This window comes from Nuphar pumila, chromosome 6, assembly GCF_984573655.1.
Source record: "Nuphar pumila chromosome 6, dmNupPumi1.hap1.1, whole genome shotgun sequence".
Taxonomy (NCBI): Eukaryota; Viridiplantae; Streptophyta; class Magnoliopsida; order Nymphaeales; family Nymphaeaceae; genus Nuphar; species Nuphar pumila.
Genome location: NC_143254.1, coordinates 115071508 through 115084767, shown reverse-complemented (window position 1 = coordinate 115084767; position 13260 = coordinate 115071508). Strand labels below are relative to the sequence as shown.

At 35.0% G+C, this 13260-nt stretch overlaps 1 protein-coding gene across 1 annotated transcript in view; it reads right to left on the bottom strand.

Annotated features, from left to right (window-relative positions):
* The window catches only part of LOC149835802 (phospholipase D delta-like), a 194172-nt gene that overhangs the window by 152183 nt on the left and 28729 nt on the right, over positions 1–13260 (bottom strand). Inside the window, exon 3 of the mRNA XM_090008760.1 lies at positions 3333–3527. Within this exon, the coding sequence (XP_089864886.1) occupies positions 3333–3527 (195 nt within the window). The remainder of the gene's footprint in view (positions 1–3332; positions 3528–13260) is intronic.

Sequence of the window (13260 nt, the reverse complement as noted above, 5' to 3'; positions counted from 1 at the left end):
AGCAGCTGACAGACAACTGCTGTCAGTAGCTGACAGATAGCTGTTGTCAGCATTATTTTTTTTTTAAAAAAAATCGCAGCCCATTTGGGCAATTTTAAAAAAAAAAAAAAATTCAAAACAAGAATGGACCTAAATGATCCTGAGTGCGGTCAACGCACCCAGGATAGGGTTGACCGCACCCGGTGCCGCACCCGCGTCGAGTCGCGTCGACGCGGGTGCGGCACCCTGCTAGCCGAATCCCTGTGACATAGGTTCAGATGCATGAACAAAAGGCAAATCTGAACCAGATATGTTTATTTATATGCATGATCAAAAAAATAAATAGATCTAAAAATATTTATATGAATAGATAATCTGATTGCATAATCATGAAGCCTGACAACCTGAAATTTATATATATATATATATTGGGATTTGCGTGAGCATGAAAATTCATGAAAATCGACCTATATATATTCACTATGCCGAAACAGAAAATAAAATTGATCAACCTGAATATATAAATATACATATTCATATATATGTACTTAGTATGCATAAGCAGGGAAAATTGTTAACCTGTACTATATGTATATTCATATGCAAGGACAAGAAAATCGACATATATGTATTCTGATGCATGTTTATGCATATTTTTATATTAGATGCACAAAAAAAATCAAGAATCAATAAAATTACATACATATATATATATAATCAACGATAAATATATATATGCATTTTTAAAATCTGATTTCCCCTTTTCTCTACTAAAATCATGTTTAAATCGATTTATATGATTTCCTTTTCTAAGCGAATTAAGAGAGGAAACCCGTACTTCGAATCGAAGATCAACAAAAATCAGAAAAATCGATGGATGTCTTCTTCTTCCTCTTCCTCTTCCTCTTCCTCTTCCTCTTCCTCTTCCTCTTCCTCTTCTTCTTCCTCTTCTTGCTTCTTCTTGCTTCCTCCTCCTCCTCCTCCTCCTCCTCCTCCTCCTCCTCCTCCTCCTCCTTCTTCTTCTTTTCTTTTTTCTTTCTCTTTCTCTTTTTTTTCTCTCTCTCTACACGATTTTTTTTATTCTCCCTTTTTTTTCTCTCTCTCACTACCTCTCTCTCTCTAGAACACGAGTTCTAGAGAGAGGGAGATACAACTTTTATATTGTTTTATTATATTATTTTTTTTTATTGTTTCTAAATAGGGGTGACGTCCCCTCTAGAGTTCTCTAAGTGGGTAGAGTTCTACTACATGTAGAACTCTACTCTATCCTACCTTTTAGATATTTTAATTAAAAAATTATTTTAATTATTTTATTAATTATTTATTTTAATTAATATTCTAAATAATATTTCAGAGGGTGACACCCCCTCTAGAAGTCTCTTTATGTGGTAGAGTTCTACCCATCCTATTTTTAATTTAAAAGTTGATTTTAAAGTTTTAAAATGGCCATGTATGGATTTCGGATCCAGATCTAGATCAAAGATCCAAATCCATATCCAAAGTTCCAAACCCACATGTTTCCTATCTAAACCAGATCTTAGTCAATATGGACCCTGAACTGGGTCCAAATCCATCTTAACTTGGATCAAACGAATCGGATCCAGTCTGATCCAATTCAGAAAAATGTCAAAAATAGAGGATCATTTTTTAAAAATGTGTTTTTCAGGCCAACCGTAATCCAATTTCGGAAAAACAGGTCGCCAACATGATCTGCATTCCGAGGCGGATCTAATAGTGGTCATACCTGAATTTCGCCTGGATTTAACTTAAATTTTGCTTGAATTTCGCTCGAATTTAAAGGTCAAAAACGAAAAATTTCTCAAATTATAACTAACTCAAATAGCTTATGTCATAGGGCTCTAGGCCATGCCCAAACCCTACTAACATCACCTATACTTTAATATATTTTTCCACAATTTTATCAATTTAAAATAAATATATAATTTAAAATTTATAATTTTTCAATTTTAAAAATCATGGAAAAACACACAATATTACAAGGGTTCCTTACCCATGAGGGTAGCAAATGCTATCCCATTCTTTTAGGCAGTTGAGAAGCATGTTGCACTTGATAGGAGATCATTTTCAACCGGGCCCCCTCTTTGCTTTATCTTTCATGAGATAGCATTTGCAGTTCTATTTCTTAGCTACTTTACATCAACACTCATCACACTACCTCACAAATTACAAACTGGATTGATAAAAGGCAGGTTCTTGTACCTTCTCTACATTGCTGTTTCTTATCTCTGCTTTAACTGAAATGCAAGCATTGCCAAAAATTCAATTAAGAGGATACCCACTAGGTGTTACAATATAGATTCATGATTTATTTACATCATAGTGAAATGTTACCAATCCATGGTGAACAAGGAGGTGCACAATCTTGACAGTTACATTAAAATGTTAAAGTTCCCTTATCCACTTCTTTTATTTCTGAAAATAATGATCCTGCTCATATTGCAGAGAACATAAAAATATGAGAGAAGATGAAGCTTATTGAGGTGATCGCCCATTACATACAATAGCAGTTTGCCAGAAGACAGTTTTGTATTTCCCTACATCCAGTGGATTACTTTGATGACTTCCTTAAAGGGTCCTTGTTGACAAGATTTTAAATGTTTCCCAGTAAACTCAATGACGTCTCCATGCGAGGATCATTAGCTTGATGACTTCCTTAAAAGGTATTTCCTGACAATATCTTCAATGTTTCTGAGTAGACTCAATGACGTCTCCATGCCACACAGAGCTTAAGCAGAAGTGTACATCAGTTAACAGGTCTATTATGATTATTCACCATTATATTGTTATACTTGTTTATGAGCGTGTTAGTTATTCTTAGATGTATTGTTTATGCATACAAAGGCAATTGCCTCAAATGTTGTATCAACAAATCACTAATAGCTATTCATTTTCTATTCATCTTGCACAATAATGCATGGCTCCTACATTTACTAACCACAGCATATTCAGACGTTTCCTCATGAGCATTTGTGGTATCACTTTACAACCAGTGAGCAATCATTGTTCTTTTAAGTACAGAAAAATCACAATTTAATCAACTAAATAAGCAACACATGTTGTACATAAAAGAAGTCAAAAATGATATCCACATGAGTTGCAAACTTAATATTTCATCTCCACAAAATTCTGCCATCACCTAGACACAAGAGAGGCAAGATATTAGATTTTTGTGATAACAGGATCTGCATCTGCCAAACTTTATCTAAACCAGGAAGGCTTGACCAACAAACTGGAAGTGCTCTCAGTTAATACAATAAAACAATAAAAAATTTAAAACAAAGGTGAATGAAAAGAACACCGGTGTACATTTGAAATGATTGTGAAGGGCTCACCGAAAATACAAGATTATGGATATCATCCCGAAAAATGGTATCCAAATCTTGAAATATTCTATGCTGAGGAGTATCATAACGGCCATCACAGAGGTCAAGACCTCCTAAAAATGCAGTGATTTTTCTGTTATTTCCTGAGGCTTGGGTATCCACAAGCAAACATTTCTGATGATGTGTAAACAGCGTTCCTACAACCTGGGCAGGAACATATTAATGCAGAAGCAAACCATTGTATGAATTCCACAATTATAGACAGGTCTTCATCAAATAACAGCACTGGCACCGTATCTTAAAAAACTGAAAGAGTCTGATTGCTAAATTGACTAATAGATGCATTTAGAACCAGTTCATATAGCTCATTTTAAAAGACCTTCACGATCGATAAGCTGAATACTTGAGCCTAACGGAAGCATTATAAGCAACTATTACAGTAATTTAGAGATGAATTCCAGCATATTTACTTCAGAAATCAACATCTAGAATTGACATATAATTGCAGTCTAAATCTTCAATAAAAAGAATTACATACCATGAAACTGTCACATGAATACTACAACCTTTTTTATAAAGTTTTCCAATATAAACAGTATGTCAGGTGATATCGTAAGGGAGTTTAAACTGCAGTATCCATGTGTTGTAGCGATGAAATTTTTGTTAACATGTACGTGTTAGTATGTGTGTGTGTGTGTGTGTGTGTGTGTGTGTGTGTGTGTGTTGTACACATAAATGTAATATTTTTATTTTTATTTTTATGTATTTCTAGGTTTTACTGCATATTAGGGAAAGTATGGTCATTAGGACCAGCTAGCCATTATTGACATGTGATGTTTGGTGTATATGGATCCTGGATCTGGTCCAGATCTGGTCCTGGTTATGTTTATTCTGATTATATTCTTCTATTATTTTTGTATCCTTGTTTGTCCCTTAAATTATTTGTTTCTTTGTGCTATGTCAAAGGGGTATTATTGTAAATTGATGTTTATGTAACAGTTTCAATATATTAGAAAGAGATGGGACGACTTCCCACATTGGGAATCATTCAGCAGTTCAGCCCTAATCTTCCTCCCTCCTCTCTAACATCTCAAAGTACTCTGGACCAGGTTTAGATACCAAAAGTTAACATGGTATCAAAGCATTGGGATTGAAGATTGTTTCATCTTGGTGAGTGTAACATCGCATATTTTTTCTTGATTTTTAAATTCAAAAATTATGATTTTTAAATTAATTAATGAAATTGATAAAAATCATGAAAAATATATTTAAAAATAGTTGACGTCAGCTAGGTTTGGGCGTGGCCCAAAGCCCACTGACAAGACCTAAATGAGCCAAATATAATTTGAGAAAAATTTTGTTTTTAACCTTTAAATTCGAGAGAAAATCGAATGAAATTCAGGTTAAATTCAGGCAAAAATCAGGTATGCAGACCATTAGATGTGTCTCAAAATTATGAGCATGTTGTTGTCTTGTTTTTCTTAAAGCGGGCTACGGTTGGCCCGAAAATCGCATTTTTCAAAAATGATCTGCCTCTATTTTTGCCTTTTTTCTAAATTTGATCGGACTGGATCCACTCTGTTTGATCCAAGTTAATATGGATATAGACTAGTCTAGGACCCATATTAACAAGGATCTGGTCCAGGTATGATCCATATGGATTTGGATCTTGGATCCAAGTCTGGATCTGAAATCCACTCATAGTCAATTTAAAACTTTAAAATCAATTTAAAATTTAAATTAGGTAGGTAGACTTCTACCTGGAGTAGAACTCTACTCTAGGGAGATTTCCAAAAGGGGGGTGACAGCCTCTGGAATATTCTCAAAATATTATATTAAATAAATTAAATAATAAAATAATTAAAATAATAATTAATAATAAAAAGATAATAACTAGAAGAGGTAGAGTTCTACCTTTGGTAGAACCATACTCTCTAAAAGAGAGCTCTAGAGGGGACGTCACCCTCTAGATAAGAATCTAAATAAAAAATAATAATAAAAGAAATAAAAATAAGAAGATAAGTTATAAAAAAAGGGGTTGGTCTCCTTTCTCTCTAGAAAACGTATTCTAGAGAAAGAGGGAGAGAGTGTAACACTTGTGAATTTTATCGGCTAAATAAACTTGAATTTCATATTCATAAGTTGGTACGAGTATATTCTCATTGTTTTATTCTTATTCTTATTTGGATCCTGGATATCCTATTAGTATCCTCAATATTGGATCTCGAATACCCTGTTCGGATCTGTTAAAATGTAAAACTGTACATATATGTATATATAATAATATTATATGATTATATATATAAATACATTTTTCATTTCTTTCTTTTCTGTAATTTTTTTCCTTTATTTTTATTTTTTGTCTTTATGTCATCTAGTTCAGTTTGAACTAGAATGACTGCTGCTAGTCAAGTCCTGTCCAGACTTGACTAGCAATAGAGCTGTTGGACTGACACAGTCCAACAGCAACAGCTCTTAATAGAGCTGTTGGACTGACACATTCCAACAGCTCTAAATAGAGTTGTTGGACTGTGTCCAACAGCTCTACTGAGTCCTCTTTCAGCTGTGTATATAAAGGGGTGCAGCCCCTCTTGTATTTTATTCCAATGCTTCTTAAGCAATTGGTTTTTCATATCAATAAAGAATACATTTTTATTTTTATTTTCTTTCTAGTTATACCCTTTTTAAGGGTTATGCTTTAGTGTCATTCTTGACACTTGCCCTTGTTAATCTAAGCTCGTGTTTCAAAAATCCCCATTTCATTTCATGGTATCAGAGCCGCGGAAGTACTAAATCTTGAGGAAAAGCTGCCTCGGTTTCCGTGCCCGTTTGCAAAAGTGTTCGCCACTTAAAGAGAAGTGTTTTATCACTTCATTGGAGAAGATTTCACATCTTGTTGTATTGTTTTGTTTTCTTTCTTTTTCATTTTCCTTCTTGTTTCTCTTTTATCCCTATTCTTTCTCCCCTTGTAATCGATGGATGACAATGATAAAGTCACCATCATGCCTATGAAACTAAGCGATACGAACTATGTAACATGGGCTTCAATCATGAAGCACCATATATGGGGAAAGGGCTTATGGGGGATTGTGGATGGTTCCGATTCGGAACCTAAGCTATTTCTTACTAAAAAGGAGGGAGATAAAGAGGTCCCTTTATCGGAAGAAGAGAAAATCAAGGCTATTGCTTCATTCGAAAAGAAATGGAAAGAATGGAGAATATCTCATGCGAAGATAATGTCATGGCTTATCAATAGCGTTGACATTAAAAAATGCTCAAGTCTTGCCAAATTTGATAATGCCGATAAGGCATGGGAATACCTTAAGAATATGTATTCCGTTAAAGATATTACACACGTGTGCAACCTCCAAGAAAAAGTTTGAATGATGACACAAGGAGACAAAACTATTCGTGAATATTACAATGGGTTGTCCAAACTTTGGGAAGAACTTTCCCTTTTAGAACCAAAGTGGCATTGTGCCGAAGACATCGAGCTTCGTCAGAAACAACTCGATGCTGAACATTTTTACCAGTTTATCACTGGATTAAGGCTGGAATTTGAAACCACTAAATCGACCCTACTTCACCGGGGAAAAATTCCTTCTATTGTTGAAACTATTGAAGAGTTAACAATGGAAGAAAATCGTCTCCGAAAAGGTTCTTTAAAAATTGAAGATGATTCCGTTTTAGCCGTGTCTAGACCAGGGAATCATGTTCGATCATATAGGCCTCCTCACTTTAACCGACAAAATGGTGACTATGATAAGAAGAAAGTTATTTGTCATCACTGTCATGAACCATGACACTACAGGCCACAATGTCCCAAACTTAAGGAGCTGAGAGAAAAAAGAGCTGCAATTGCTGGTTCGGAGCCTAAAGATCAGGATACACCAGTTTCCCTGACCCAACTAATGGAGATTCTTCAGCCTCTCATCAAAGGTGCCTCTTCCTCATCTGAAGCTTCAACCGGCGCAGCAGCCTCATCTTTTTCTGATCTAGGTAAAATTTCTTGGCTTCTTGACTCTGGTGCATCTTTTCATATGACCCCAAATAATCAAAGTCTATCCAAATGTGTTAAAAATAAAACAAGTGTGTCAAAGGTCTTTACTGCTGATGGGACTTCTCTTAAAATAGAAGGAATAGGAAATTTTGAAAAAATTTATAAAACAAAAGAAAATTTTATTCCAGAAATTAGACATGTTCCCAAATTAAATTTAAATCTTTTATCTGTATCTCAAATTTCTGATTATGGGTGTAATATTTTTTTTTCTTCTCATGGTTGTTGGATACATGATCGCCAGTCAGGCAAGCTGATTGGGGAAGGCCATAGAGAAGGAGGACTCTATTATATGGATTTTTTGGAAATGCCGAAGAAAGCTTTTTGTTATAATATTCAAAAAATAGAGTTGGAATTGTGGCATAAGAGACTTGGTCACCCACATATAGCCAAAATCCAACTTTTTCCAAATCTAGGGAAATTTTGTAACTCTGAATCATTTGATTGTAAAGATTGTATTCTCGACAAAATAAAAAGATTACCATTTCAGAACAGAACCTTTTTCTCTTCAAAACCACTTGAATTAATACACTCGGATGTTTGGGGTCCTGCACCAGTAATTTCTAAAGGAGGATTTGTTTACTATGTTATTTTTGTCGATGATTTCTCCTGACATACGTGGATGTACTTTCTCAAACATAAGTCTGAAGTATTTTCATACTTTCAAACTTTTCATAATATGGTTAAAAACAAGTTTCAAAATGATATTACTATTTTTCGCACAGATTCAGGAGGAGAGTTTTTATCCACAAATTTTCAAAATTATCTTAAATTGCATGGCATCACACATCAAAGATCTTGTCCTTATACACCTCAACAAAATGGACTGGCAGAACGAAAACATCGTCATATTATAGAAACTACTAGGACTTTATTAATAGCAAATCAAGTCCCGAAAGACTTTTGGGCAGAAGCTGCCTTAACTGCCACCTATCTCATTAATAGGATGCCATCTTCTTTGTTACAAAATATCACTCCCATTGAAAAACTTATGAACATTTCTCCAGACTACTCTAGACTAAGAATATTTGGGTGCAAATGTTTCATATTTACTGACAAAAATGATAAACTTTCCCCTCGTGCGATTCCCTGTGCCTTTTTAGGATATGCTGAAAACCAGAAAGGTTATAGATGTTTTGACTTCAAAAATAATAAACTATATGTGTCTAGAAATGTTTCCTTTCTTGAAAAGGAGAGCTTCTTTGATTTTAGAAAATTAAAAGACGTCACTGAGTACTCCTTTTTGCTATATCTAACATCAACATCTGATGAATATGACCTTGACTGTAACTTTGATGATGATCAAAGAATTATTGATCTTAATGTTGAAAATGAAAAAGTTCATAGAGATGCTAGTATTCAATATTCCAGGCGACAAGAGTCTAATCCTGCATGTGCACTTGAGAAATATTCTAACATTCCAACTAGACAATCATCCCGAATCTCGAGGCCTCCAGGAAAGTTTGTATCATACGAATCTTTCTCACCCACATATAGGGCAGTTATTGCATTAATTCACTCATATGAAGAACCATCCACATATTTTCAAGCAAAAAATGATATCAAATGGATAGAAGCCATGAAAGTTGAATTAGATGCACTTGAAAAGGCTTCTACATGGAATATTCAAGATCTTCCTCCAGGGAAGAAAACTATAGGATGTCGATGGGTTTATAAAATTAAAACCAAGAGTGATGGTACTCTTGAAAGATATAAAGCCCGTTTAGTAGCCAAAGGTTATGCCCAAGAATATGGGATTGATTATGAAGAAACCTTTGCTCCGGTGGCTCGTATGACTACTGTCTGAACCTTAATTGCCTTAGCTTCTATCAAAAAATGGTCTATTTTTCAAATGGATGTCAAAAATGCTTTTTTAAATGGAAAGCTAGTTGAAGAAGTATATATGGAACCCCCTCCTGGTCTAAGTATTCCTAAGGGTAAAGTCCTTCGCTTAGAAAAAGCTCTTTATGGACTTAAACAAGCACCAAAAGCTTGGTATGATAGGTTTAGTCGTGTTATGATTGATATTGGTTTTCAATTCTGTTTAACTGACACTGCTTTGTTTATTAAGAATTCTGATGCAGGGATCATTGTGCTTCTTCTCTATGTGGATGATATGATCATCACCGGAAGCGATAAACAGGGAGTTGAAACAATCAAAACACTTCTTAAATCTCATTTTGAAATGACTGATTTGGGCTTGTTGAGATATTTTTTAGGCATTGAAGTTGCTTATTCTCCTAGAGGATATTTATTATCTCAGACTAAATTTGCTTTTGATATTGTTTTCAGGTCTGGTATTACTGATGATAAGAAAGTTGACACTCCAAAAGTTGTTAATGTTAAAATGAAGATTGATGATGGAGAACTTCTTGCAGACCCTACTCCTTACAGACAGCTTGTCGGGGCATTTTCCTATCTATCCATTACCCGACCAGATATAGCACATGTTGTTCATACAGCAAGTCAATTTCAACATGCTCCTACTTTTGTTCATATGGGAGCAGTCATGCGTATTATCAGATACATCAAGTCCTCTCTTTCACGAGGACTTTTCTTATCTTTCTCCTCTTCTCTTGATTTAATTGCATATACTGATGCTGATTGGGGAGGTGATCCCAATAACAGACACTCAACCACTGGCTTTTGTGTCTTTTTAGGGGAATCATTGATCTCGTGGAGGTGTAAAAAGCAGCAGAAGGTATCTCTCTCATCCACCGAAGCTGAATACAGAGTCATGGCAACCACGACCATGGAAGTAGTTTGGCTTCGACGACTGCTTGTTGACATGGGAGCTGAAGCAACAAAGGCTTCACAAATGTGTTGTGACAACAAAAGTGCGATCTACATTGCCAGTAACAGAACATTCCACGAACGCACCAAACACATCGAAATGGATTGTCACTACGTCAGAGAGGAATATCTACACGGGATAATTGATCTGCCATATGTCACTTCAGAATATCAGTTAGCAGACTTCTTTACAAAGCCTCTCGTTGCTCCCCGATTTCACTTTCTCTTAGACAAACTTTCGCTCATTGTACCGTAAGTTTGAGGGGGAGTGTTAAAATGTAAAGTTGTACATATATGTATATATAATAATATTATATTATTATATATATAAATACATTTTTCATTTCTTTCTTTTCTGTAATTTTTTTTCCTTTATTTTTATTTTTATTTTTTGTCTTTATGTCATCTAGTTCAGTTTGAACTAGAATGACTGTTACTAGTCAAGTCCTGTCCAGACTTGACTAGCAATAGAGCTGTTGGACTGACACATTCCAACAGCTCTAAATAGAGCTGTTGGACTGTGTCCAACAGCTCTATTGAGTCCTCTTTAAGCTGTGTATATAAAGGGGTGCAGCCCCTCTTGTATTTTATTTCAATGCTTCTTAAGCAATTGGTTTTTCATATCAATAAAGAATACATTTTTATTTTTATTTTCTTTCCAGTTATACCATTTTTAAGGGTTATGCTTTAGTGTCATTCTTGACACTTGCCCTTGTTAATCTAAGCTCGTGTTTCGAAGATCCCCATTTTATTTCAGGATCTTTGATGTTGGATCCCTAATATACTATTCGGATCTTCAATATTGGATCCTGATGGATATCTAATAGTAGATTTTAATTTATGGTTCGGATCCTTGATATTAGATCCTCGATATCGTGGTTAGATTTGATATTGGATCCAAAACATATTTTGTGGATCCACAAACTTTTAATTGGATCTTAAATGGGAAAAACTTCATATAGAGTCCATAGTAGTTCATTTGGGTCTGTAGTATTTTACCAGATGTTTGGATCCCAAAAAAAAATTTATGCCGGCAAGGTCTGGATCCAAATTACCTTATTTGGATCTTGGACATCGAAATTTTGATATTTTAATGAAGATTGTATATGGGAAGCATATGGTCCAATTAAAATTTTGTTTATGGATCCAGGGTAATTTACTGGGATCCATATCGGCAATTTTAAATCTGTGTTATATAATGTTATAGCTTCGGATCTTTGGGCGGATCCGGATTTGCTTATATGAATTTATGAACAAGTCGGATCGTGGATCCATATCACATTAGCACCCATTAAGGAATGGTTCAAATTAAAAGGGTTTGGATCTTTGAACAGATCCGGATAGCCCGGGATTGGACCCAAGTCATAACGGGTCGCGAGTCACAGTGTGGGAGACCCAAACTCGAAAAAAAATGGATCACGTTAAAAACAAAAACACACTAAGGTTAAAAAGAAAAAAAAAGGAGAAACAGCATGGGTGAAATAGTATGCATGTTAAAAAAAATCGTAAAAAGAGGGGGGGGCATGAAAGCCCCCTTTCACGCAGTCATGGGAGATGGAGGAGGGAAAAACCGACCCCAACGACTCCTCTCCTCTTCCTCAGGTTCTCCTCCGAACCCCTCTAGCCCATTTCATAAACCCTCATCTTCCCCTCCCTCTCGTTATCTCTCTCCCTTGCACAGTTCGGAAAGAAGGGATTTCACGGAGTCACGGCAGTTGGAAGGGGCAAAGCAACAAAAAAAATTGGGATTTGCGATTCACATGTAGGTTTTACTGTGATTTCTGCAATGTGCCTGTCCCAAGCATGTTATATAATGCTGCTCAGCTCATCTGTGTGGGCTTAACCTGTGTAAATGCAGAATCTTGGTTCTGCATGCGTGCTATACACAGATGTATTGATTTTAGGAAATCAGTATTGACTCACCTGATTAGCCTAAGTTGGGTTGGTAGGGTTCTGTGGGATGTAAACATATGTGAAATCAGAATGAGAAAACAGTGTTTTGCGTATGTCTGTTTTTAATACATGCTACATTATTCATATTTTTAGAGGGATTTTTAGGTGTTTGAGTAATATCTGGAACTATGTAAATTTATTTATTCAGACCATGTTTTTTTTATGTTACGCATCGTCTCTGTGTTAGATAAATGGTCAGTGGTTCGTGTTTGCATTAGCACACGTCACTGAACTTGATTCACTGCCATTTGATCTTGTGCGTTAAATTCAACCACAGATACGCAGATCCAGAATTCTCATATACGTATTTTTGAGTTTTGGAATTAGTTGGTACGATATGCTATGAAAACATTTTTTATTCATATGCTATATATATATATATATATGCAGACTATGCACACCCAATCTGCGAACTGGACTGAATACGGTAGTTTTCTTTCTTGTAAAAAAAAAAGGTCAGTTACCTGCAAGTTCATATAATACGTTGTTTTATTCATTTTCTGTGTAATGATTTAATGGCCGAAATCAGTGAATTTTATATTCACATAAAACATTATTTTTCTGGATTGTAAGTCAAGGACAAAATCAAATACCTGTAGAATTGTATAAAACGTTATATTTTGTTTTGATGGGTTAAAGGGGGATATCAGGGCTAAGAACCTTTCGGAACCAGTCCTTTAACAATAAAAGGTCAGTCTGCATGTTTGGTTATTTCACATTTTGAGTTGGTCATATATTAAATGTGAAACTCTGTTGTGCACGCACCTAGATGTAAGTTTATCTTTTCTTTTATCCCCGATTATGTATTTGGCTTAGATTCAAAACTCTAAATTTTTGCATAGAGGTTCAGACCCTGCCTTAGGTTTTGAGAACTACTTACATTTGTTTGTTTTTATCAGTTGAAAAGAACCAAGTTTTGCTTGAGTTAAACCATGGTATAGATATATGTATATATATGTGTAAATATATGTAGTTGTCAGGTGTCACCTCTTTTGAATGTTTGGCTTTAGAAAAATACATTCAAATTTCTGATCTGATCTGTGTAATACGTGTTGGACATAATCTATGATACGATTCATATGTCCAAATATTTTCTGAGATAGAATGTTGAAACCTTATATATATATATATATA